The 27,413-nt window shown below is 49.4% G+C and overlaps 1 protein-coding gene across 10 annotated transcripts in view; it reads right to left on the reverse strand.

Annotated features, from left to right (window-relative positions):
* The window catches only part of FAM120B (family with sequence similarity 120 member B), a 90,240-nt gene that overhangs the window by 58,551 nt on the left and 4,276 nt on the right, over positions 1-27,413 (reverse strand). For 5 of the 10 annotated variants that reach the window (XM_080806291.1, XM_080806288.1, XM_080806290.1 and 2 more), the window contains exons 2-4: positions 18,905-20,775; positions 12,741-12,921; positions 5,045-5,146 (exon numbers count right to left, since the gene is read on the reverse strand). In XM_080806291.1, the coding sequence (XP_080662417.1) occupies positions 5,045-5,146; positions 12,741-12,921; positions 18,905-20,743 (2,122 nt within the window). In that variant the 5' untranslated portion in view covers positions 20,744-20,775. The remainder of the gene's footprint in view (positions 1-5,044; positions 5,147-12,740; positions 12,922-18,904; positions 20,776-27,413) is intronic. The other 5 variants (XM_080806293.1, XM_080806292.1, XM_080806294.1 and 2 more) reach the window with 2 other exon arrangements.

Raw genomic sequence — 27,413 nt, forward strand, 5'->3', positions numbered from 1 at the left:
CAGAAGATGTGAATTTCTTTGACGGATCATTTAGATTAGTTCTCCTCCATGGGGAAACTCACTCTAGATGAAGTGGTTTAAACACATTATAACCCAAGAGAGCTGAGCCTACCTAACACAAAAGACACCACTAGTAATTTCAGTTTAAAAGAAACCTATTTTGGGATGCCTGCGTGGCTCATTTGGTTAAGTGTCTGCCTTCGGCTCAGGTCATGATCCCAGGGCACTGGGCTCCCTGCTCAGCGGGGAGTCTGCTTCTCCCTCTCCCTCTGCTGCTCCCCTGTTTGCGATCTCTCTGTCAAATAAATAAAATCTTTTAAAAAATTAAAACTAAATAAAAGAAACCTATTTTGATCAGGACTGGAAGGCAGATCAGCCCAGAGCTCCTCCCCACCACACCACACACACACACACACACACACCCCCACACCCTTGCTCCTGGGGATAAATAAGACTGTGCCAGCAAGGACGGCTCGTCCACCTCCCCCAGAGCTCCAGGGGCAGCTGAGATATTTCAAAGAGCCACAGACCTAAACAATCGATCTCATCTCTAGGCCACCAACTAGCATCACACCTAGAACACATCAGCTTCAAAAACCAAATTAGCTAACTTGGTAAAGGATTCTGTGTGAACAGATGGACAGGAGAGCCTAGGATCCTTCTGAGGGACCTGAGCCCACAGAGGAAGGAGCAGAGGGGCAGGGAAGGAAGTCACTTCTGTGAACGCCAACTCTGAAGACCCTCCCCAGAGCCACCTGCAGGGTCTGCCTGGCAGAGGGCTGCTGCCTGCACCCCACGAGTGACAGGGCAGTAGCATCACATCTGTTCATGCTGTTGCAGCAACAGAAGCGAGTGAATGAGGAGACTCCTACGACCGTGGCAACTCTGCACACTTTTTATACGGAAATACACAGCTCAACAGAGTCATCTTACGATTATTTCCCTGGCACACTGCTGCGGAGAAAAACATATGCCTGTCTGGCTTGAGTCCACCGTCAGGACGTGACTGGTCAGAGTCTTGAAATTACCGTGCATGTGGCTTATGTCTCAAGTTTACCTGTGAAGGCTTTAGTCCGTAAGTTTGATTTAAATGAGTATTCACTTAGTATTCCCTGTTTAGTAGAGCATTCCTGACCAAAAGAAAAAAAATTTAAAATCCTGACAACCCCCACTTGCAAACTGGCTGGGTGAACTTCAAGAGCCTATTTATAATAAGAAAAAAAAAAAAGCTTCATTCAGATATGAACAGAGCAGAATGCATTAATATATTAATACCTCAATATATTAAGCTCTAAGTGTACATGGATGAAATGTCTCATCTCATGCTTGCAAAATGACACCGTAATGCCACCCCTACCCACTGCATTCAAAACAGTGAATGTGGCTCTAAATCCAACTGTTGGCTTGGGACTCAAGTATCTGTAACACAGTTAACTGAAAAATCTTTAGGGACGTCTGGGGGGCTCCATCGGTGAAGCGTCTGCCTTCGGCTCAGGTCACGATCCCAGCATCCTGGGATCGAGTCCCACATCGGGCTCCCCGCTCAGCGGGGCCCAGCTTCTCCCTCTGCTTGTGCGCTTTCCCTCTCTCTGCCTCCCTGACAAAAAAATAAGTCTTAAAAAACAAAAAGAGAAGAAAAATCCCCAAGTTATTTTTACAAATGTAAAGAACACCGGCGTTGAGGTTCTGAAGCCACTTCTCCGGACCCGCGACATCAGGGCGGCGGGCCAAGAAGCAGGCGGCGCCCGCACCATCTGGTCACCGGGCGCGCGTTCGCACATCTGGACAGCCGCTGGGGACGTCAACGGACGCCCCCAGAACGGCGAGGGCTCGACCAGGCCTTCCGGACCCGCACGCAGCCGCTCGGGACGCGGGGGCGCTGACGGCAGCGCCCCGTCGCCCGCGCCCAGCCAGCGGCCGGGGTCGCACCGCGCGCCCCTTCCGGGAACCCTGTCGCGCGTCTCGCTTCGGGCGGGACGCCGTGTCCGAAGACGACCGGCGAGACTTTGGTGACTCGAACAAACCCCCGCGAAGCCGGGACATGCGACATTACCTACTGGCTCCGGAACAACCATTTCGGAAGCAGGTGCAGGTGCCCAGAGGGCGCGGCCACCGTGCGAGGAGGAGACGGGCCGCGCTGCGGAGGGAAAACGCGCCTCCGCTCCGTCGGAACCGGCAGCCCCGGTTCCGGGGAAGAAACGCTCTTCCAAACGCCTGCCTGGGGTCCGGTCCGAGGCTCGGGCCACCACACGCGGAACACCGGGGAGCGAGGGGGGAGGCAGGTGGGGCCGCGCGTGCGCCTCGGGGGCCTCCAAGGGCTGCGTCCGCGGAAAGGAAGTCCAGGCTCTGCGTCTCGGGTGCGCGGCGAGGTGAGCGGAGGAGACGCGGTGCTGCCCGCGGAACAGGTGAGACCCGCGACCACAACCTGCAGCTCGCGCGCGGACACCCGGACACAGCGGACGCGCGCGGACACCCGGACACAGCGGACGCGCACGGACACACCCGGACGCGCGCGGACACAGCGGATGCGCGCGGACACCCGGACACAGCGGACGTGCGCGGACACAGCGGACGCTCGCGGACACGCCCGGACGCGCGCGGACACCCGGACACAGCGGACGTGCACGGACACACCCGGACGCGCGCGGACACAGCGGACGCGCGCGGACACTGCGGATGCGCGCGGACACAGCGGACGCGCGGACACAGCAGATGCGCGCGGAACCACCCGGACCCGCGCGGACGACCCGTAGACGCACGCGCGCGCGGCCGGAGCACGGGGCGGCCACGGCGAGGCAGAGGAGCTCCCGGAGCAAGATACGCCACCAACGAGACCGACCTCTGCTCCGCGTCCGCTCAGTTTCACCTCTCTCCCTCCTGACATTTAGGCATTCTCTGTACTTTCTCTGCTCCCCGTGTTTCCTTTCCATCTCGTGGAAAAATATATGTGATTTCTGTCTCTACGTTCCTACTACTTAAGCAAGCAAGCTAACTCAAATGTGCTGCTAGAAGCAAGCCTTTTCTTAAAACACTCCGGCCGTCGTATCGGGAGACTCACTGGTAATGCAGCATTTATGAAACCCACCTGCTTCCAACTCTCTCGGGAGAACAAGAAAAACCAGACTTGTGTCCTGAGGTGACGCCCCTCCCCCGACAAGACCCCTGGCCTCCCTGGGGAACGAGGGTTCCCGTCGCACAACAAGGGCATGTCGCACCCGGGTCAGAGGCACCTGCCCACGTCAGATCTCCCAAGACAGGTGTAGGGACAGCACCAGAGGGTGCCACAGTCTCTAAGCAGGTGCTGCCTGAGCCATAGGAGATGCCCGTGACACACCTGGGGACGGCCTGTCTTCATTTTAGTTTAAAACCATTTGGCGGGGTGCCTGGCTGGCTCGCTCAGTGGGTTAAAGCCTCTGCCTTCGGCTCAGGTCACGGTCTCAGGGTCCTGAGCTCGAGCCCCGCATCCGGCTCTCTGCTTAGTGGGGAGCCTGCTTCCCCTCTCTCTCTGCCTGCCTCTCTGCCTACTTGTGATCTCTGTCAAATAAATAAATAAAATCTTTTAAAAATAAATAAATAAAATCATTTAGCTTTTTTTCCTCATGGATACAGAAAAGTATTTAAGTATTAAAATCCTGTCATTTTCGTACCGTTATGAACATGAGCACAGACAGTCCTCCGTGTCAACGATCTGCACCAAAAGCTCGGGATCACACTCCAGGTCCCCACCCACCACGCAAGCTCTTCCACGGCCGAGCCCCGCCGTGCGGCCCATGTGGCCCCACACAGAACCTTCACAGCTCCGGCAGGGCCAAGGGCGACGCTTGCCTAAGCCCCAGAAGTCATCTCTCTGATCACGATATGGCTTCCAGAGTTTATGAAAACGTTTTGGGGAGCGGCCTTCCAAACTAACTCGTAATAGAAAGAAGAAGAGCCAAATACACTCTTTAATTCAAACCATGAGAAAACTGTAAGAATCCCTCCACGTGTTATTTTTGGAAAGATACAGCAAGATAGAAATCACATATATGATAAAACATTGAAAAATTATTTTGGCTAGCCTTAAAAAATATCTCTTGCTGTATAAGCAGATGTTAATTCATCTTCATTTGTTTTGTTGATAAATACCTTTTTTGGTTTGAGTATATCATCAGCTGAGAGAATTAGGAAATATTCCCTATAGTAACTTTCCTCGCCTTCCTTCCCAATACAATTTCATTTATAAGAAAATGATTTTGCAGTGCTCACACCCTTATTTGGTAAACTGTAGACCTGTGTGCTGGGAACAACAGTGGCATAAGAGAATTTAACGCATACAAAAATGGAATATCAAAGTTTTAGAAAAATAGTTGTCCTCTGAAACAATGGCAGAACACTAAAAATAACCCCTCACCACCCTCCTCTTCTTTAACCTGCCTTCATGTACAGCTCTACCCCTCACTCAAATTCCTGACTCTTTTCGGGCACTCAGAACTTGCAGGAAGAAAGGACTTCGGCTAGTTTTTAGGTGAACTTTGCTTTTCATTCCCTCCCATTTAGGTTTTTAGGTAACACTCAGGAAGAGAAAACTTATTTTTCCAGCTAAAATGACTTTCCTTTGTCTTCCCTTTCCAGTTCACCAACAAACTTCCAGCAGGAGGAAGGAGAGCTGGTTCAAGCAGGACATCAGAATCCCTGTCAATGCAGCACATATTTACTGAGCAACGCCCAGCTACTGGGCTGGGGATCAGGCAGCAACGGGCCTGGGCCCACAGCCATGCTCCCCTTGGTGTGTCCTGCTGTCCGCTGATGTCAACCTTGTACAAGAGTCAGGGCAGACAGAGGCAGAGCAGACAGCAGACCGGCCCAGGGTCCATCTGTGGAACGAAGGCCCACTCCTCTGTTTTAGAACATTACTAGACAGACACACTCCTTGCGGGTCCAGAGTTGACATGAAAATCAGTGTACGCGCAGTTCTGGAAACATCAGTTTCTATGGTGGCTCCACTACCGGACTTGCATCATCTGGTGAACAAATGAGTGATTTCCGTACCCCAAACCGTCTGTACCTGGAATGTTCATCTGCAGAGGCCTGACGAGGTCCGGGTGCCTCAGCGGGTTCCCAGAGTACACGAACCACTCCTTGACGGTGGGGCAGGGGCTGGCGCCATCTGAGTGAAGACAGCAGGGTCAGGAGAAGTGCATGAGTATCAACACTGGTCACCAGGCTAACACGCTAGCAGACCCAGCTCCACTGCGGACCCATTTCAAGTTGGGGAATACAATGAGTTCTCACAGCCAAGGTCACTAAGACGGAGCTCAGGCATCCACCAGTCGGTCCCCTACCCTCTGATCTACTTCAACAAGAGCATTAAGCTCTGGGGGGGGGAGACGGCGGGATCTCCTGGATCAGTAAACAATAATGGGGGACAGAGATCACCACATCTCGATGGTCCCCACCACGTGCTTCCTCCTGGGCCCTCACACTGCTCCATCCAACACAGGGGAAACTGGGAGCAGCACAGTTCTTTCTAGTCTTTAATTCACTGTTTTGTGTAACTATCAAGACTATTATTACACTAGACAATTTAAAAAGCTCATAGGAATAATCTAGAACAAAGGCATTTCTGTATGTTGGATTGGTAACTGCTATTAAAAATTCAGTCTGTCTTCCGTTCTAGCTTACTCAGTGAGCAAAGCCAGAAGGTGGCTTTCCTACTCGACATGCTCACCTACCTTGGGGTCACCAGGCTGCTGTCTTTCCAGCACTCAAACCCCATGCTTCCCCTCCCCCAGGGCACTTGGGACCACCCCCTGGCCTTTGGGACCTGGCTTCCTACCCTACACGGGCCCAGCCCTGCTCAGACCACCTTCAGACTCACCCCATCCAAGGCATTCTCCATGCAAATGCCAGCTTTTTGGTTTTTGCTTTTTTACAATGAAAATTAGACCAGGACACTGGTCCTAATGGAAGATCCCACAACAGCAGCCCCCTGTGCCAGCAGAAGGGTGCAGACGTGGGAGCACACCATGCCTCCAGCTCCCACCCCACCGCATGCTGCCGGCCCCGGCACCCCCAGCTGCACCTGCACACAGTGACCCGCAGGATTCCCGAGTCTCCGACCCATCACCCCCCAGGGATGTGTGCTGTCGGGCTGGGCCCCCAGGGAAGCCGGCTCCGGCACACACCCTGCCCCTCAGCTGGAGCACGTCACGCCCGCACACTCACCGCGCCTTTTCTCACCTCCTCGGCCCAGGCCCACCACACCCCCACTCCAGGCCCGCTTCTCTCTTCGCCCAGGCTTCTGTGCTGTCTGCCGCAGCACTTTGGCCAACACTGCTCACGCCTCCTTACTCCCCTCACTGCCCACCCAACTGAGCTCTTGAGACCTCGTCACAGTCCTTAGTCCCCAGCACGACGCCCAGGGCAGATGCCTATTAACGCAAAGTTTAACGAACACATCCAACTTAAACTTCACAAACACAGAAAGAAAGAAAGAACTCTGAGAAGTGTTCTTGTAGTTGTTAAAAACAACCCCCCCCCCCAACTCTCTGTGTAACCCTCTCGGCCTAGGCATTCACTACACTAAAAAGCAGTCAACCGAGTGAGTGTTTAGGTCGCTGTTTCTGAAAGGAGAGCCCTCTCCCACGCCCAAAGACAGACCTCACGAGGCTCAGTATCTCACGGACAAGAGCCCTCCACCAGCCTGCCGGCTGTCTTTTTGGAAAATTATCAAAACATCTGCAAAACCACATCTTATCCCATCTTTCAACTGAAACTGTTCTGACCCTCCAAACCCCGGGGCTTGGAGTTGCCCTCTCAGAGCTTCGACGCTGAGGAACGCTGGAAGAAGGCGCCACCACCGTTTACCGGACAACACGTACTAGGGAATCTACCCGGGGAAGTCACTCTGGACAAACGTTCCCGGGGAAATGCCACACACTAGTCGGCTACTCAGCTCCAACCCAGGAAGAAAGAGCTGCCCTCGAAAACCAGCTCACCAGGCTCCATCCACCCCCGAGCCGCACAAGGCACAGACCAGGCCCAGGGGCAGCACGGACATCACCACAGCAGCAGATTCCTTCTTTCCTTCATAATTTAGACCAGGGAGGGTTAAGTCCATATTAACCACAGTTTCTCCTAATTAACAAAAGAACAAAAGCTTTTGCTTTTCAGGTGACTGACGTAGCTCCAGTGAGTCTCAGTGACCACGCCGTGCGGTCACAGACCAAGAGTGCGCCGGCCCTTAACAGGCAGTGCCTCACAGCTGCCGACAGGCAGAGGCGTGAACGGGAAAGCCCGTGGCCCTTACCACATCGGAAATCAACCAGCCAGAGGATGGGCGGGAAAACCGACCTGCGGATCCCAACTCTTGCTCCTTGAATGAAATTTTATCTGAGACCATGGGCGAGGATGCAGGAAATGACAGCGAGACAAACGAATGTTTTCTCAGGAGGGGCAGGGCAGGTAGGGGTGAGAGGTCGCTGTGCCGCGTCGGCGGGTCCTCCCGAGCCCTGCCCGCAGCCTCCTGCGCTGCTGGGCAACAGGAGGCCCTCGGCGTGCCCCCCCCCCCAGGAGGGTCAGAGGGCAGCGCACAGTGGCTAGAACATGTGTCAGCATTTACAAAGAAGCTTCATGTGATGACTTCTCCAAACCTAAATATTCAGACGGCAGCATTTTCCTTTTTAATCCAAATTATCCCTCCCACAGACACAAACTTCCCAGTCCTCCAAAACCCAGAGCCAGGCGCAAAGTGTTACCTGAGATCCTCTTAAAATAAACAGATATTGCTGAAAAATCCTAGAGGTCAGCCTATTCTCTGGGGTACCACATAATTTCAAAGGTTTTTCTGTAAAACTCCTCAAAGAAAACAAGAGGCAATAAACTCTTGGATACCGGTCTGAGCAATATTGTTTTTGGATTCATCTCCTGAGGCAACAAAAGCAAAGGCAAAAAAGCAAAAATAAACTATTGGGACTTCAACAAACTAAAAAGCTTCTGCCCTAGGGCACCTAGGTGGCTCAGCTGATTAAAACATCTGCCTTCAGCTCAGGTCGTGATCCCAGGGTCCCAGGATCAAGCCCTGCATTGGGCTCCCTGCTGAGTGGGGAGTCTGCTTCTCCCTCTGCCCCTCCCCCTCCTTGTGCTCTCTCTCTCTTGCTCTCTCTCTCTCAAATAAATGAATAAGTCTTCAAATAAATAAATAAAAAGCTTCTGCCCAGCAAAAGAAATCATCACTATAACCAAAAGGTAACCTAGTGAATGGAAGAAATTTACAAATGACATATCCAATAAGGGTTAGTACCCAAAGTATATAAAGAACTTCTATAACTCAACATCAAAAAAACAAACAATCTGATTAAAAAATGGGCAGAGGACCTGAAGAGACATTTCTCCAGAGAAGACATCCAGATGGCCAACACATGAAAAGATGTTCAACACCACTCAGCATCAGAGAAATGAAATCAAAACCACAGTGAGATCTCCCCTCACACTGTCAGAACGGCTAAAATTAACAACACAGGAAACAACAGGTGTTTGTGAGGACTCGGAGAAAGGGGAGCCCTTGTGCACTGTTGGTGGGAATGCAAGCTGGTGCAGCCGCTCTGGAGAACAGCACGGAGGGTCCTCAAAAAATTACAAGTAGAACTACCACGTGATACAGTAATTTCATTTCTGTGCATTTACCCGAAGAAAATGAAAACACAAATTTGAAAAGATATATGCACCCCTATGTTTGCTGCAGCATTATTTATAACAGCCAAGATACGGCAAGAGCCCAAGTGTCCACTGACTAGTGGATGGACAAAGAGCTGGTGCATGCAACACACACACACACACACACGTATCAGTCAGCCCTAAAAAACAATGAAATTTTGGACAGCTTGCATGGATCCAGAAGGTCTCATGCTAAGTGAAATAAGACAGACAAAGACAAATACCAAATCATTTCACTTATATGTGTAATCTACAAAACAAATGAACAAACAGAAACATATTCCTAAATACAGAGAAGAACGTGGTGGCTGCCAGAGACAAGGGGGGTGAGACGATGGATGAAAATAGGGGAAGGAGATTAAGAGGCACAGACTTCCAGTCATAAAACCACCAAGGTATGGAGATGAAATCACAGCGTAGGGAACGCGTCAACAACCCTGGAAGAAGTGTATACGGTGACCGACAGTGACCAGACTCAGTGTGCTGAGCGCCTCATAATTTATACAAACGTCGGGTCGTCACGTTGTCCACCTGAAATGAATAAAGTACTTTATATCAACTATACCTCAATTAAAAATTTAAAAATAAATAAATAAAACTGCCTAAATAGGAAAGACAAAATTTCAAAGGTTTTAGCCTGGCGTTTTAGCCTGGTGCACTTTGAAACTATAGCAGACATGTTTACAACAATTTGGTTAATCTGAATTAGAATGAAATAATCTTCTTAAATGCCTAAAAATCAAGAAAGAGAAGAGGAAACTTGAGTTTGGCAATTCAAAAAACAAAAACAAAAAACAACCGTGGATTTTCTCACTCAAACTTTCAATTTGCTCGGCTCTGTGTTCAAAGGGATAAAGAAGTTGAGAGAAGTCCTTGCTAGTTTAACTCCCTTCAAGCTGTAATATATTTTTTAAAGATTTTATTTATTTGACAGACAGAGATCACAAGTAGGCAGAGAGGCAGGCAGAGGGAGAGGGGGAAGGAGACTCCCCGCTGAGCAGAGAGCCTCATGTGGGGCTCGATCCCAGGACCCTGAGACCATGACCTGAGCCGAAGGCAGAGGCTTAATGACTGAGCCACCCAGGCGCCCCAAATTTAAGGATTTAAAGGCAAACCTGAGCATGGGGGCGCAGGGGATGGAAGACTGAGACATCGCACTGCACGGGCTAAGAGCAGAACAGGGGTCACGGAGGGAAGGCTCAGCGAACCGGAGCAGGAGCGGCAGGACTGACTGCTCTGCTCACGCGGAAGCGCAGAGGGAAGAGGCTGGCGAGCACGCCAGGATGGGTAATGGGCACCATGAGCAGTAACTCAAGCATGGAACCGGGAGGCCCAGAGTGAGGGGGGAAACAACAGTCAGGAGACAACGTTTGATGGAATAAAATTCACTTTTCCCTCAAATTTGATAGGAAATATAAACTCATTGGTCTAAAAAAGCTCAGGAATCCCAAGCAGAATAAACAGACGGTATCACTCCAAAGCTCAGCTTAAACACATTGCTGGAAACCAGTGATTGAGAGAAAAACCTTACGGACAACCGGAGGGAAACACACTTGTTACAGATGGGGAACAACCGTACGGACGACCTCGGTCACCACGTGACAGCCAATACAAGCCAGAGACAACATAACATCCTTGTAGTGCTGAACAACAACAAAATATCTAAAATTATATATAAAGCAAAACTATACTTCTGAAATAAAGATATTTTCAGGGGAAAAAATTAGGAAATAAAATGAGCACCAAAAGAAATGTAAAAAAAGCAAGTTCTCTAAATGAAGAAAGCTGATACCTAAGGACATTTGGATCTACACAAAGAAATGGAAAGCACCAGAAATGGTGCACCTAAGAGACTTCTCATTTGTAAACTCCTCTAAAAGGCAAGTGACTGTTTAATATAATGGTTGGAAAATGACAGTCAATGGGCCAAATCTGATTTGCTTGTTTTTATACAGTCTGAAAACTATAATAAGCTCACATTACTTTAGAAGATTAGAAAATTATCAAAAGAAGAACATTTTGTGATAAAGGAAGATTATATAAAATTCAAATTTTGCAACATGGGAAAAGTAGATTAAGCTTTATGGAGACACAGCTACGCTCCTGTGACACTCATGTCTACACTGCAGTAGCAGAGTGTACTTGTCACACAGACTACAGGGGCCCTCGAAGTCTAAAATATGTATTATCATGTGGCCCTTCACAGGGGTTTGCCAGCCCCTGGTTTAAAGGAAAAGAAAGAATCATATTACGAGATCTAAAACATATGCATAATCTCAAAAGATTACACATAGGTGACATTCTTGACATGACCAAACATTTATGCAACATTCTTGCAAAAACCAAGATACAGAGATTGAGGACAAACCAGTGGTGAACAGGGAGCCAGAGGGCAGGACACAAAGGGGCAGCATGAGAGGGTTCCTTCACGGGGCCGGACCGATTCTGTATCCTGACATCAAACAGAATCCATAAAACTATACACACACACACACACACACACACACATAAATAAATGCGTGAACATAAAAAATGATGAAACTTATTAAGGTCTGTAGTGTAGTTAATAAAACTGCACTAACGAGGGGTGCTGGGGGCTCAGTCAGTGAAGCATCTGCCTGTGGCTCAGGTCATGATCCCGGGGTGCCGGGACCCAGACCCACATCAAGTTCCCTGCTCAGCGGGGGACCTGTCTCTCCCTCTCCCCTGCCCCACTCATGCTCTCTCTCACTCTCTTTCTCTCAAATAAATAAATAAGACCTTTTTAAAAAAATTAAAAACTAAAAAATAAAAATCCCAGGCAAATACTCTACAATGCAAAATTTTTTTCATGATTATCTTTGTCTTAATCATGACAATCAATGCAAAGTCACTAGAAGTTAAGAAAGAATATGGAGAAAGAGCCACGTAAGAAAAAGAAAAAGAAAAATTATTTAAATACTACCTGGTCCCAAAGTTTATTCCGTAGGTTCTTTGGTTTCTGCTGTTCAGTTAGTGTAAACGTCTTTCTCACGCCTTCCTCAGGGCACACAAGCCTCTGGACCGGGACAGCACACATGGAACAAGGCAGTAGGTGCTAAGACTCTAATGCAGGCTGGGTCCAGAGAACCCCGCCGCTCCACAGCAACAGAGCCAAGAACAAGGACAGCACTGCCATCAGATGGCCACGACCCGCAGGCTATGTAAACGCTTACTTCCTGGAACAACAGCGGGACATTCATACTAATATTGGTATGTCTGGAAATAATGGAGTTTAGGCAAAAGGACCACAGACACGGTTTCAGTGGGATCTTACTGCTCCTGTCTCCGGTCCCATGGGGTGTGCACAGCCCCATTTCTCATCTAAGCGCTGTCAGGTGAGACCAGTGTCCCTGGACGCCAGTCGCAGGTGAACAGGACCTCACCTCAGAGGTAATTACATGTGTGAAGCATCACTCGTCTCTACTATGAAGAGCCTTTCTCTACCCCCGTGCCCCCCAACTCTTCCAGAAACAGAGGATCTTCCAAATGGTGATGAAGGCCCCCCAGCTTTCCTGCTCTGGCCACTGACCATCCTCTCCCTACACACTTGCTGTTGCTGCACAAGGAAAATACAGATGAGAAAAACCTAAATACAAACACCCTAAAGGAAAACTTTGCTTATACTTTAAAGTATGATGTACTAGATTTTATGGAATTATTTTATGAAAATCACATTTGGAAGAAAAATAAGTAGACATTGTCTTCTAATAATAAACACACCCCACACTCCTGCAGGAGTACAGGGTGTTTTTCCAGAAAACACAAATCCTTTTAAGGAATAAAACTACAACATCTTATAAAAACAGTGCGCTCCTCTTTTGATGAGTGCTGCTCAACGGTCTGCTAATTAGACAGAGCTGTCCCCTGGCGATCACCCTTAATGTCGTACAGATGCGCGTGCTCTTCTCAATTACAGATTTTGCAGAGAAACAAAAACGCTTTCAATTATCTCTGTGTTCTGAAAGAAGGCATTCTACTCGATTTGGTCTGTGTCTCGGGCCCCGCGGAGAGGCCGGGCGGCTCACCTCTGCCGTCCCCCAGCAGGAGGGCGTACACGCGCTGCCGCACCGGGCGGTAGACAAAGGCCTGGCTGGGCAGGGCCTGGTCCAGGGCGTCCTCCAGCGTGTTGCTGCACTCGATCTCCCCGCTGCTCATGATGTTGTACACCAGGTAGCTCTCGGCCTGGACATGATGCGCTCTAGCAACCTGCACAAAATCCAAACACAACTGCTTTCTCCTCGGAAACGAAGAGCAAGCTTCAGAAGAAAACATCAACACCGGTGTTTTTAGGCACTCGGAAGTGGAGTCACGGTCCCTCAGGCTCACGGCACGGAGCTGTCACTGCTTCCTCTCCTTGTCCTTGGAGGCTCCGAGCTGTCCATTCCCCTCCTCTGCCTCCAACCGCCCACCGGACTCCCCCGCACTGACTTCTGCAGCACCGGCCTTCTGTGCGCCTGTCAGGAGGCATCACTGCGAAAGCCTCCAGCAGGACCCAGCCCACTCCCCGCTCTCCAGCCCAACATCCTGTCTTCTTAGAAACAGGTGCAGTCACTGCCCTCCTCAAAGCATCTTCACCCTAACATTCAAGGCCCCAGTGTCCTCTTCCCACGACACCGATCCACCTCGCAGAAACCAGTCCCGAGGGAACACCTGCTCTGCTCCTCAGGAATACTCGGACCTTCTTCATCCGCACCGGGGCTCCAGGAAAGGCGCCTCTCAGCGCCTCCTGCCCTCCCACTTCATAAGCCCCTCTCATTAGGGTTCACCTTCTGCTCGCACCCAGAACTCACCTCCCCTTGCCTAATGGGGCTCATCCCACACTGATCCTATAGCAGTTATCTTGTCTGATCTCCCCTAGTAAACTGAACTTCGCTGGGGTCAGAAACTGCACCACAGTCGTATACCCGTTCAGTAATTCCTCCCTGAGAAAACACACGTACTGCACACCCCGTTTCTGCCCTGCAACCAGCAATGTGGGCACAAGGTAGGGGATGACACAGGGCTGCATTCCACTTTCTCCTTAAAAAAAGGAGCTAAAGGGTGCCCGGGGGGTTGAGTCAGTTAAGCCTCTGCCTTAGGCTCAGATCATGATCCCAGGGTCCTGGGATCCAGCCATGCATCTGGCTTCCTGCTCGGTAGGGAGCCTGCTTTTCCCTTCCCCTCTCCCCCTGCTTGTGCTCACACTCTCGCATATAAAAAAATACTTAAAAAAAAAAAAAAAAAAAGAACTACGATCAGAGGCCTATAGTAATCTACATACAGCTTTTATTTTTTCTGTGAACTTTATTTTTTTAGATTTATTTTATTTATTTTTTTAAAAGATTTTATTTATTTATTTGACAGACAGAGATCACAAGTAGGCAGAGGGGCAGGCAGAGAGAGAGGAGGAAGCAGGCTCCCTGCAGAGCAGAGAGCCCGATGCGGGGGGCTCAATCCCAGGACCCTGGGATCACGACCCGAGCCGAAGGCAGAGGCTGAACCCACCGGGCCACCCAGGCGCCCCTGTGAAGAACATTCTTACTAGTACAGGAGTGATTTATCCAGATTACTACTCAAAATTCAAATCCAAACAGTCTGCCACAGAAGGCATTTAAAATGCGGTGTTAGGACAACTTGGAATGTCGAAAACTCTGTGAATCAATATTCTTGTTATACATACTTTTAAGCAGTTCTAGCCATTTTGATTCGTTTTTGTAGAATTGAGTCTTACTCTACTCTACCGTTCTTCAGATATAAAGCAGGTTTAATAAAAGTGCCAGCCTCACAGAGCTATCCTGAGGGTTAAACGCGTCAACGCAGGCGGCTAACGAGAGCGGCACACAAGGCCTGGCCCACAGCGCGTGGTCCCCAGTGTCACCACTGTCACAGGCTACATACATTATCAAACGTCTATCTCCTTGCCGAAATGTCTTGAAATCAGGATAGCAGAAAGCTTGCAACTTTAAGGTAAGTAAGGTTAAAAAATATTTTTTAAAGGGTTGTTATTTGATTCTCTAATGGAAGATCAGTGGGGGTGAACCATTTCTCTATGTGCTCCTTTTGACACTGAATCTACCAACAGTTATGTTTTTAACGATCCTTTTGAGGCAAAATAGCTTCTGACCTGCTTTCCTATTCCCTCTTCCATTTCTGAGTCTTTTTGATTTTCAAGAGAGCTGTATTTCAAATAATCTATCTAGAAAGTTATAACAAACCATATTCACCCTACCAAGAAATCTTCAATTTTGCCAAATGTATAGAATCTGAGGGAATACAGGGTTTTTCAGGTAAGTTCTCTAAAATCAGAACTTTAATTCACTAGATCAGAATCATCTAATAAGTACCTTTTACCTCTGCCCTTAACTATAGATCAGGCAGCACTCCACACATGGAAAACCCTTAACATATTCACCTAATCTAAAAATCCTAACATAGTAATTCAGTGTGTCCAACATTACGGAAACCACATAGCTCTCTGGCCATGGTACGTGCCTAGGGTAACCGCCACGCGCTACAGCCTTCTACCGAAGGGTTTCTAGGAGACTGTGTGGGATGGAAATACTTATGTGTTGGAATTGGGGTTACCTATCTGATAGGGCTGGAAGCCTCCAATGTAAACAAATTTTAAGGAAAAATGTAGGGAGAACTGAAGAAACTTCACCCAATTATTTTCAAAGATATCACGAAGTCCACAATCAATGGGAGAGTTGCAGCACGGCCAACATGTGGTCTGTCCCTTCACAGTGGCCCGACTTCCCCTGCAGGCAGGCTTCCCACCACTCTCCTCCCCTCTTCCCCATCCAAGGCTCTTCCACCGCCAAACTTCCTGAGGGAGCAAGCACCCCCAGCTCTGGCTTTTGCCTCCAAGGTACTCTTCAAACCCTGGCCACCTGACCTCCACCAGGCCCCAGTGTGACAACGGCTCTCTCAGGCCTTGAACCCCTCTTAACGGCCAACCCCAGTAGCCACCTAGCCCCATTTCCACTTTTCTCTGCAGCACTTGACAGTCCTGGCCATTTCTCCTCTCATTCTTGAAACCTGCCTCCTTGCGTTTCTGCTGGGGTCACCATTCCTCATTCCTCTCCCGGTCTGACCACCTCTCTCTCAGTGGAGGTTTTCAGAAGGCTCCCTCCTACACAATCCTCTCCTTGGAGGGTTTCCATGACCACGTACAGTCAGAGGACTTCCAGATGGCTGTCTCCTGTCCAGTAATGGAACCTGAGGCCTGTTTTCTAAGCATCGGATGGTCTTTCCCAACTACCTTCTGTGTCAAACTCTTCCTCCCCATGCGTGAGTCACAGCGACCCCCATCTCAGAACACAGGAGGACCCCGACCTCCGCAGCAAGACTTACTTTTGAATGTTTCTTCCTTCCCTTTGCCTTGTCCTAATTCTAGCTCTTTTGTGTTCCGCCTTGGTTTCTGCAACAGCCACACTAGTGCATTCTCTGCAGTATAACCAATGTTTCAAAAAACACATACCTGATCACATCACACTCCTGTTTAAAGATATCCAATACCTCCTCAACGTGTATAAAAACCAAGTCCTAAATTCTTTCATGATACACATGCTGCCCTTTGTGGTCTCACCCAATCTGTCAGAACTCTCTTTGCTGGAAATTGGGTGAGATGACCAGAGTGTCCAGGAAAAGAGCAAAGGCCAAGGACGGGTCCTGTTGGTGAATGTAAGTCAGGGTCCATGAAGAGCTCACGCCCAGAGAGGACATGAGCACGCCATACACAAATGGGAAATGGGTGTGAGCTGGGAACCAGCAGGGGCCAGGTCGCGCTCCGCGGGCGCTCTGGGCCAGCCAACCAGCAGATCGGCCCTCTTCCGGACAGGGAGGCAGCCGCTGCTCTACTTTGGCTCTGCTGTTCCTCTGCCTGTGTGCCTGTCCCCATCCTGCCCTTAAGGCAAACTGCTACAGGGGCTCCAAGGCCTACATCCCGTGCCGCCTCTGAAGCAGGCCTAAGTCCAGGAGCAGGGGGGCTTCCCGACAAATTCCTCCACGCTCGTGCCTCTACACGACTGACCATGACGGTCTCACCCCTCCACGTGTCATCAGGGAACAGAGACGTCATCTCGTAAAAGGTCAGACTGGCCGTCAGAGGACTGGGTTCAAACCTGGGCTCTGCCAAGTAGTAGCTGTGTGACTGCAGATGATGTCATTTAGCCTTTTCACACCCGTGTCCTCATGTGGTAATGGAGGCGAGGGCGTCAAGCATCCGAGCCGTGGGACAATTAAGGGAAATAATGCGGAGAGTGCCCTCTGGTCACTAGTGGAGAATCCGCTCTGCATGGTCGATATTAAACCAGCATTCCTACAACCAACCTCATAGTAAAACCAAATGAATTTAAGCAAAGTTAGATTTAGCCCTTCTCTGTTCATTTTCCTGACTTTGAGTAATGAGTCTGTTCAGATGACTTCCAGTTCTCTGCTGGGATCTGGCCTCCCCCCACTCCCACCTCGCCCGCCCACCTGTACTTCTTCCTACTGTCTGACTACACTTCCACCTGGAGTTCTAATTCTGTCCTCCCTCCAATTTCTAACCCACATTCTTTTACTTCTATGAAGAACTTAAGGATGCTTCCAGGTAGGATAATTTTAACCCCTTAATACTTTTTCACCTATCACTCTCTTATCATACACATCACATCCTACTTTTCACTATAATTTTTTATGTCAGCAAGTTAGCTTATCTGCTACAATGCATGTAACAGAGAAAGAGGTGAGACTTCTCAAGTCAGGAGAACCCATGTACTTGTGCGGGAAGGAGGGGGGGCGTCACCAAAGGAGAGGCAGGTACAAGAGAAAGGCGATACGGCCTTCCAGGATTCCTGAGCACCTATGCAAGACAGTGTGACAGGCGAAAGGGGCTCCACAGGGCAAAGAAACAAACAAGACTCCCGCCCTCACAGCACTGTCGTAAGCATGAAATTCCAGTGAGGGGTAAGTCCCAGCAGGCGCCGAACGGCGGATGGCGAGGGGCCGTCTCTGAGTGGGTGACCCCCAGCCACGACAGAAAAGACTCGTCGGCATTACCTAGCACGGGGGCAGGGGAGTTTTGCGGGAGGCAGAGAGCACCTGCAGAGCCACGCCAGACCAGCTGCAGACGTGGCCGTGGTGAGGTAATGGCAGGCCGCAGCCGGCTTAAGGCTACTGTTTCTACTCTTCAGACAGTTATGGAACCCAAATAAAGGGCTTTATTTCTGCATGCACCACAGTAAGTGGATCGGAAGGGGCCAAAGTCTACACAGAAGAGCTGTTAGAGATTCCTGAGTAATCCAGGAAAGCAGCAGCCTACACTAGGAGAGAGAATTCCCAGGTTTGTAACTTGTGTAAGTGGACGGAAGATGGGGACTGTCGGGAACAACAGGTTTGTTGGTGTAAGAGAACATGTGTAGGGGCGCCTGGGTGGCTCAGTGGGTTAAAGCCTCTGCCTTCGGCTCAGGTCATGGTCCCAGGGTCCTGGGATCGAGCCCCGCATCGGGCTCTCTGCTCTGCAGGGAGCCTGCTTCCCCCTCTCTCTGCCTACCTCTCTGCCTGCTTGTGATCTCTCTGTCAAATAAGTAAATAAATCTTAAAAAAAAAAAAAAAACCAAAACAACCAACCACAACAAAAAAAAGAGATAATATGTGTAACCCACCTAGCACAGAACCTCACACATGTGGTTAATAACTAGTAACCCTCCATAAAAACCTCAAGGGCTCTATGTCACTTTGAGAATTAAGTCCCAACTCCTAGTGGGGCATGTTAACAGTCTTCACAATCTGGCTCCACTCCACGTTTTCCAACCTCTCTCCCCGTATCTCCCCTTAGACCCTATACTCCAGCCTACCGGTCTACCTCGTACCCCAAAGCAACACATATCTGCCTATTTGTTACCTAGTCCAGCTCCCACAAACGTCTGGTTCACTCCTACCTCTTCAGGAACCTCTCTCTGTATTTAGCCCAGTGATCACTCTCCTTCCAATTCCTAGAGCCCTCTTCTAGAACAGGCAGGCACCAATATGAAGCATACTTTATAACGTGAGCTGCCAATGCACGTGTCATACCTACTAACTACACTGCTAGGTCCTGCCCTGTGTCCCCCACAGTGACTTGACTACGCAAGAAGGTCAATAAATATTCACTGGCAAACCCATCAATTCGTCAACGGGTGTATTTTCAATCACAACATCCCAGATTCAGACAGGCGTATCTACGTACCTTTAAGATTTCAGGGTCTGAAACCATGGTTACTTGTTTGACTTCAGGCTCCATATGCGCGCGGTCTTGTTTAGTTGCAGGGTCTGTACACATGGGTGCTTCCAGTTTAAATTCAGGATCTGCCCCTAGAGGTAACTTTTGCTTGACTGCAGTGTGTGCATATATGGGAACTCCTTGCCTAGATTCAGGATCTATACACATGGGAACTCCTTGCTTGGGTTCAGGGTCTGCACACATGGGAACTCCTTGTTTGGGTTCAGGGTCCGCACACATGGGAACTCCTTGCTTGGGTTCAGGGTCCGCACACATGGGAACTCCTTGCTTGGGTTCAGGGTCCGCACACATGGGAACTCTGTCCTTGGGTTCAGGGTCCGCACACATGGGAACTCCTTGCTTGGGTTCAGGGTCCGCACACATGGGAACTCCTTGCTTGGGTTCAGGGTCCACACACATGGGAACTCCTTGCTTGGGTTCAGGGTCCGCACACATGGGAACTCCTTGTTTGGGTTCAGGGTCCGCACACATGGGAACTCCTTGCTTGGGTTCAGGGTCCGCACACATGGGAACTCCTTGCTTGGGTTCAGGGTCCGCACACATGGGAACTCCTTGCTGGGGTTCAGGGTCCGCACACATGGGAACTCCTTGCTTGGGTTCAGGGTCCGCACACATGGGAACTCCTTGCTTGGGTTCAGGGTCCACACACATGGGAACTCCTTGCTTGGGTTCAGGGTCCGCACACATGGGAACTCCTTGCTTGGGTTCAGGGTCCGCACACATGGGAACTCCTTGCTTGGGTTCAGGGTCCGCACACATGGGAACTCCTTGCTTGGGTTCAGGGTCCGCACACATGGATACCACCTGCTTGTGTAAAGTTATTAAACCCTTGGGTTTTTGGAAAAACCATGGAGATTTCTGTCCTGGCAAAAGATAGGATGTCACACCCTTATAAAAAAGAGCTTTGTTTGGTCCCAAAGGTAACATCTCTTCCAGCTTTTTCTCACCCTGATGCAAGTGAAGAACTTTAGAGATATGGTCTGCTACAGCTAAAATAATGTTACCCTTTTTGTCAAAGTTCTCCTTGAGAGAAGTGTACGAAGACAAGCATTTGTACCGAAAGCTCTCAAACATGCCCTCTGGGATTATGTCATTGCCAAGTAGGCAGGCCAGAAGAGGAAGGTCTGCTAGGCTGATAGCCAGACTCTCACAGAGCTTCTCTCTACAGAGCATGACAGTACTAAGACTCTCCAGGCAGAGGTCACCAATTGAAAAGTAGGGACAAGTATCGTAAATTAAGTAGTCCGTGTCTTCTCCAAGAATCCCAAGACAGTTATTCTGGAGGCCGTAGGAGGCCACCTCATAATCAGCCTCCTGTAAGGAACACAGGGTTTCCTGACCCAGGGTCTTCAAAGCAAATCGTGTAAAGATGGCCAGCCCCGACGGGATGAAGAACATATTTCTGCCTGGCTGCTCCCTGTGTGACTTGATATAGTGGAAGATCCTGGAGATCTCCCTATTGTTCTTGAGCCTTCGTTTCACCCACTCGTCTCTCTTCTCCTGCTCCACCATGCCATCAAAGAAGAACACCAACTTGATGCCAACAGTTGTAAAAGTCTTAACAAAATCCCGCAAAGCAGAAAAGTATTCCCGCCACTGGCCACCGCAGATCCAAGATTCGGGAGTATACCAGTATCTGAGACAACACATGGCATCGACCACAATGGTAGGAGTACTTCCAGGGTGCTTGCTTCGGTGGTGTTCTGCCAGCTCTCTGAAATTCACCACTGTACATATGTGTGGGCAGGTACTGCCCACGAACCCCTGCAAACCTCTCACGCCCATAACTGAACTCCCGGAAAGCTCCCGGAAAGGATCTGGAAAGGAAAATAAATTAGTAATTATGGCATTACCACTGGACATATGACCCCTTTCAAGCAAACACAAGACAACATTTAATATTCACTCTCTAGCTGCAAAGCACTCCAGCACTAACGAGATATAGAACATGACACACCTGTTAGGAGCCTGAAGCGCTTTCACTAAAGAGGAAGAGGCTCTTTACCCAAGCAGGAGTCGGCAGGGCTGCCTTCCCCAGGGCCACACAGTGAGGCAACGTGCCAAGATTTGCACGAAGACTCTCATTCCAGGGATTTCTCAACCAAACTAAAAACAGGGCAACAGTTTTCAAAGAAGTAGTGTTTCCCATCTAGGAACTCAAGACCGGAGTTAATTCTGAAAACCTAGAACATATATAGATACATACAATATCCATGTTTCTCAGAATAATTTTGCTGAGTGAAGAAAGCTAGACCAAACGGGTGTACATACCAGAGGACCCGTCTGTACGAAATTCGAGTTCACTGTGAGTGGGGCTGAGTGGCAGCACCAGAGAGCAAGCTGTGGTGGCCCGGCAAGGGGCAGGCAGGAAGGACGGATTTACACGATGGAAACTTCCGGGGTGACGGATATGTTCACTACCTCAACTGTGGTAATGGTTTGACAAGTGAACACATGCTAAATCTTGTCAAACTGAACACTGTAAAAAAGTACAGTTTACTGTCTATCAAGTATACCTGAATGAAGCTATCAAAAAGAAAAAGATAAAAATTCACAATGCCAAATTTCTGTAACATCTGAGTTGGTGACGGACTTTGAATGGAAAACCGCTCGCTCTGAAGCGCAGAAACACGGTGGTTCAGAGTTGGAGCCCAAACTCTAGAGAAAACCGAAGCAGAGTATCTTAATGTCACTGGTCAGAAAAAATTCCATGATGACATCTTTGATCTTAATGGCCTAAGATTTTCACTTTGGTTTTAAGACTCATCAGAGCCTCACGTCCATTGATGAAACAAACAAAAAGTCCTTGTTGCACAGACAGCTCCAGGAGAACAAAGGAAGCCTCTCCAGGCTCGGGACTGAGGGCGACAGCCATCAGCCGCCGACTCACACCCGTGAATGACGACTCGCCTCATGGTGCGCACGCTTCCCGCCACACAGCACTGCGCACTCCAGACACAGAGCCTCCAGGCTTTGAAACAACTCTGACAGGTGAAAGACGATCAGCTCCAGCTCACAAACGAAGAAACTGCAAATAATCTACGACACTGAGAAAAGCTACCCTCACACGGGACTGTCTTTTTAAGAACTTACTGCTTGTTCACAGACACTGGCCCCTAAAAAAATTTGAGAAGTTATCTGTTTAACTGCTACTAATACTGAAAATATATAAGCATGGAGTGGACATAAATTTCACAAGTGTGCGCTGACCTTCAGCGAAATCTCGCTTGTTAAGTTACGAAATGCAGCGGAACACACGCGTGCACAGACCCCAAAGCGCCGGAGCTCTCACCAGCCAAGCTTCTGCCCTGGGAACGCTCCCCAGGGTGAGTTTTTGAAGCAGAAGCCGGACTTCCTACCACGATTACTTCGACGCTGAGGCAGTGCTACGGTCTGGGCCTCTGGGTACGGCCCCTGCTCACCAAGCTCACACCGTTGTTTCTGAAGCCAGGCTGGTTTTTCCCCGGAGAGTCCAACGCCGCACTGTGGCGCAGGGTTGGAAAGAGATCGAAGAGCACAGGGAAGGGTGTGCAGAGCGAATCAAAAACCACGCTTAGGGCGCACAAGCCCTCGGCCGTTCCCCCACGGCTGGCTGCAAAACAGCAGGCTGGGCCCACGATGACCGGCCAGGTGGCACGTGGCACGTGGCACGGACTCGGACGCCCCCTCTGCGGCCGGAGGGGTCTCCGCCCCTCTCTCGGGCCCAGAGCGGCTGCTCCGCGTGCCCCGGGGCGCAGCGCCCGGGGAGACCTGCCCGCGGAGCCCACCGGTGGCCGGGGCCGCCTCCTCGTTAGTCACTGGCAGCTCAAGACACACGTGGAGCTCAGGCTGAAGCGAAACAGAACCTGCCTTCAGTCCCTGCTCCCCCAGACGGGGGCTCCCGTTTGTGCAGCGGCTCTGCCACATTTGGGTTGGCTGCCTTCCCTCACCAATAAAAAGGGATTTTTGTTTCAAGCATTTTTCTCCTAAAACTGCAAGGGACAACACTGAGTTGCTCAAAACACTCTCCTCTTTATTTTGGGAGAAGTCAGGCTCAGCCTCTGCTTTGATTTTATTCAAATGTTTTCCTCCCTTCCCACCCAGCAGTGAAAAGCTCACTATTGTAATGAAACATGTACTGGGTTTTCCTCTTTCACACTGCCAATTTCTCACATTCTGAATCACAAATTATCGCAGGAATGTTACGTTACAATGCGCTCTTCTATGGCATTTACAAAAAAAAAAAAAAAATCGGGGTAAGCAAAGACCTGGGAACGTGGGACACTGGGTGCTGCCTTCCGGTGTCGCGGCTCTCGGAGCTCAGTGCCCCTCAATGCACTTAGTGTAGTGGGACATGAAATGCCCAAAAAAATAAGTTCTGTGGATATTACCTTTCTTTCAAGATTTCTTTTTAATACTGCTCAGAGCATACAGAGTTAACCCTTGAACAACATGGGTCTGAACTGAGGGGTCCACTTATACCTGGATTTTTTCAATGAAACAGTCCAGTCCTGTAAACGTATTACCTCTTCCTTGTGATTTTAATACTGTTTGCTCTCCTCCTCCTGACTTTATTGTAAGAATGCGGTACACGGTACACGGTACACGTCACACACACAGTGTCAGCCGCCCGTTATCAACAAGGCTTCTCCTCCACGGTCGGCTCTCACTGAAGTTCTGCAGGGTCAGAAGTTATCTGTGGATTCTTGGCTGTGCGAAAGGGTCAATGCCCCTAACTTCTGCACTGCTGAAGAGTCGACCCCACTGAGGTTTTTCATTCCTTAAAGGCAGTTTTAAAGATCGTTGCAAATATATACGCGTATATACACGTATATGGTCTTCATTATTTAACTAATTGTTGTTTAGAAAGAAGACAGATGGCTCACTCGGGAGGAGTCTTACTACCCAAAATGCAAACTGGGAATCACCTCCATTAAGGTGGCCTCCTCGAGGCAAACGACATCGCTCTGTCATATCCCCAGTACCCAGCACGGCGTCCAGCACGGCAAGGGCCCCGTCACTGCTTGTGAATCAACGAGTACCCGGAGGCATCCAAGGGCAGGAGCACAAAGAGAAACAAGGAACCAACAGGTTACAGACTCCGACTGTAGGCAAAGGAAGAGCAGGAAGCAGAGTCACTGGCCTCAAGGAGCTGACAGGCCGGTTTGGGAAGCAAAGCGTCGGCACAGGGAAGTTTACAAGGGAGGGGCCCGCAGGCAGCAGCACACCCGGAGCGAGGCCCAGTACAAGGGGCCTCACTCCTCGGAACAGCTTCCTTCCACACAGGGGGACCAACCGCAACATCCCAGGTTACCAGAAAATGAGGCAAATGAGGCAAAGAGGAGGCCAGAAGCTCCTCGTTCATAGTCTGTCCACTGAGACGTACCAGCCTGTCCGCCGCCGACGGAAGGGGCCAGAGTCCCTCGGGACACAGGGACAAACGGACTCAGGGACAGCCCACAGATGGAAGGGGGCACGGACGCACAGACAGATGACAGACACACCGCCTACGCGGAGAGCAGGGTCTGCAGGACGACCAGAAGCAAAGCGGTGCCCACCTCAAAGCACAGCCGGCAGCCAGCAGCGTTAAAGTGCAGCTCTCCAAGGCGAGAAGATAATCCAAGCACACGTACGTTACCGAGCAAGCCCCCAAGTCGGGAAGCTAGTTCAGAGGTCACTGAAGAGCTGGGGTTGACAGAAATAAACTATTCTCATTTGGGGACAAATCAGGTTCAAGCCCTACAGAGCAATAAAATGAAAACCTTTGGGTTTATCAGGGAGAAAGAATTTATATCTCTACAAGACAAAAATCTACAAATCAGCATGTGACATCAGGGGCTGGGCTCCAATCAAGAGTAACCAGCCAAGTCGGGGCGCTACCTTTGGTGAGAAGACAGGACAGCATGGGGTGACCATGTTGAACAATGACCCATGTGACGGTGACAACATAAGCAGCATGCAGTCCTTTCCCCGGGCTTCATTGCCAAGTCTTGGATAATGTTTCTTCCACTGGTAACATGCTGGCTGGGCCCAGGCGCTCAGGGAGGGCCACGCGTGGCCTGATGTGGAGCACCTGAGGTCTGCCCTTCTTCCCCCGTCTCCCCTCTAACCTCTCCAGAAACAGAAGGGTATGGGACCCCTTCAACACAGCAAGGCAAGACCAGGGACTAAAAACTCCCGAAAAATGAATGCTTACCCCATACCAGCATAAGGGACCATGTAAGCTCCATGTTTACTGAATATTAATGAGCGCACAAACCAGGTAAATGAGTAAGCTGAGAGGGGCTGCCAACTGCGTTGGTCTCCATGCTCCAGAGGACCACCACCCAGGGCTCATTAACCTACTGACCAGAGGCTCTCCGGGACCAGATTTCAATCAGGCTCCTCTGGGCCCTCCTCTCAACTAGGTCTCAGCTTTGGGCTCCCGTGTACAACCTGGCTGAATCCAGTTTCAGCAAGAGTACTGCTGAATCCGTCTGGAGTAAAACCCTACCCTTGGTAGATGGTCACCCTCAAGATCGGACCAAAGGCTTCATTCCCCTCAGTTCTCTCGGACCCCTTCCCTCTGCTGGCAGGCCACACATCCCCAGGTGTGTGTTGTCTTCCAAGCTGAGTCCTAGCTCTCTCTCCCCTAGCACAACAGTCTTAAATAAAGTCCTCCTTACTGTTTGAACAAGTGTCAGAGTATTTCTTCCTCAAGACTGCATCTCTAAGAAGCTTAGTCAAATGAGAAATGGAAGGCCTATAAGTTATTATGACAGACACTGTGTGTCTAGGTACAGGCGTCCAGACTCGGGATGTCCTGGAGGACCCTCCAGTACAGTCAGGCCATGGCCATGTGCCAAGACTCAGAAAACAGGGGCAAGGCTGATGTAGACACTCAGGACTTGGTAGAATGACCCCTCTTAGCTGCGTCCTAGGGAGAAGTGACAGCAACTAGGCGGTACAGTACAGCTGATAACAGGCAAGGCTCTAGAAGTTCAAATTCTGACGTCCACTAAATAGCAGTAAACTCCGAGCATGTTACTTTATTCTATAAGCTTCATTCTTCATATCTACAAGGAGGGTTATAAAAGCCACTTCATAAACTGACGCAATTTCATTTATATTACAAATTTATTCATTAAAACATACCATCAGTTGCCTAAAGCTTAGTAAAATCAGCCCAGCACCAGTCAAAATTTAAAACAAAGCCATGCAAGTTTTAGTGAGGTTTTACTGTATTTATAATTTTTCAAGCTAGTTTACTTTAGTATCATGAATGTATTTATTTACAAAAATTTGTTTCTAATTTTAAAAGTAGCTAGCTCTGCAGAAAATTCAGAGATAGCACAAAGGGAAAAAAAAAAAAAAAACCGCCTGTAACCTCATCTTCCAAGGATTGACGACTACAATTTTAGAGTATGTATTTCTAGTCTTTATTTCTTTTAAAAACTGGGATACTCTTGTCCTTCTGTAATCTACTTTTGTGTGTTGATTTATCATGAATATATTCCCAAATCACCCTGTTAACGTTCTCCTCTAGTGTTGTTTTTTTAATTTTTATTTAATTATTTTGACAGGCAGAGATCACAAGTAGGAAGAGAGGCAGGCAGAGAGAGAAGAGGGAGAAGCAGGCTCCCCGCTGAGCAGAGAGCCCGACATGGGGCTCGATCCCAGAACCCTGGGATCACGACCTGAGCCGAAGGCAGAGGCCTTAACCCACTGAGCCACCCAGGTGCCCCTCTAGTGTTATTTTTAATGGATGCCCAGTGCCATAAGTGTGTATCCCATCTCTGTATATGAATCTTTGAGTATATCCCGAGCATTTCCTTGGGACAAATCTTCGAAATTGCTGAGTCAAAGAGCACACATGGTGGTCCTTTTTCTTCCACGGGGTATCATTTGTAGCTGCCACTTATTAATACTCCGCTCTCCTCCACACCACCAACTGATCTTGTGTGAACGTAAAGTACCTTTAGTCACTTACCAAAGCAGACACTAGCTATGACCAAGACAGGAGGGCTCTGCCCTCCAGCAACTCACTCCAACAGGAAAACATTCAACCCACAACAATCACTTGGGCGAGCTGTTGGGGGGGGGGTGCACAGCAGGGAGACCCTACCCAGATCCAGGATCCACAACAGCTATCCTGAGCAAGGGCACTGGTGAGCCTGACAAAAGGCAGTAAGGACAGGTGTGGCCAGAGCCAGATGAGGAGCTGGCAGAAGATGGGAGGCCAGGAGTCCTAAGGAATGAGGATTTTCTTAATGTATCTTTCTGTAGATTTTGTGATACCTTTTTCTATCAGTAAATGGCGGTTTCTAAGGTGCTTAAAATACCTGTCCTACAAAGTAGTTTAACCTGGAACTTTATTGACGTTATAAATGTATATTTGATTATAAATGCTTGAGGACAAGAGGAAACAAAACCCCCACACGCCAACTCTCAGTACGGCTAGAACTCTGATGTGCGGGGAGACGACTGAGGACATGAG

The sequence above is a fragment of the Martes martes genome (genome assembly GCF_963455335.1).
Source record: "Martes martes genome assembly, chromosome: 6".
In the NCBI taxonomy this organism is placed as follows: domain Eukaryota; kingdom Metazoa; phylum Chordata; class Mammalia; order Carnivora; family Mustelidae; genus Martes; species Martes martes.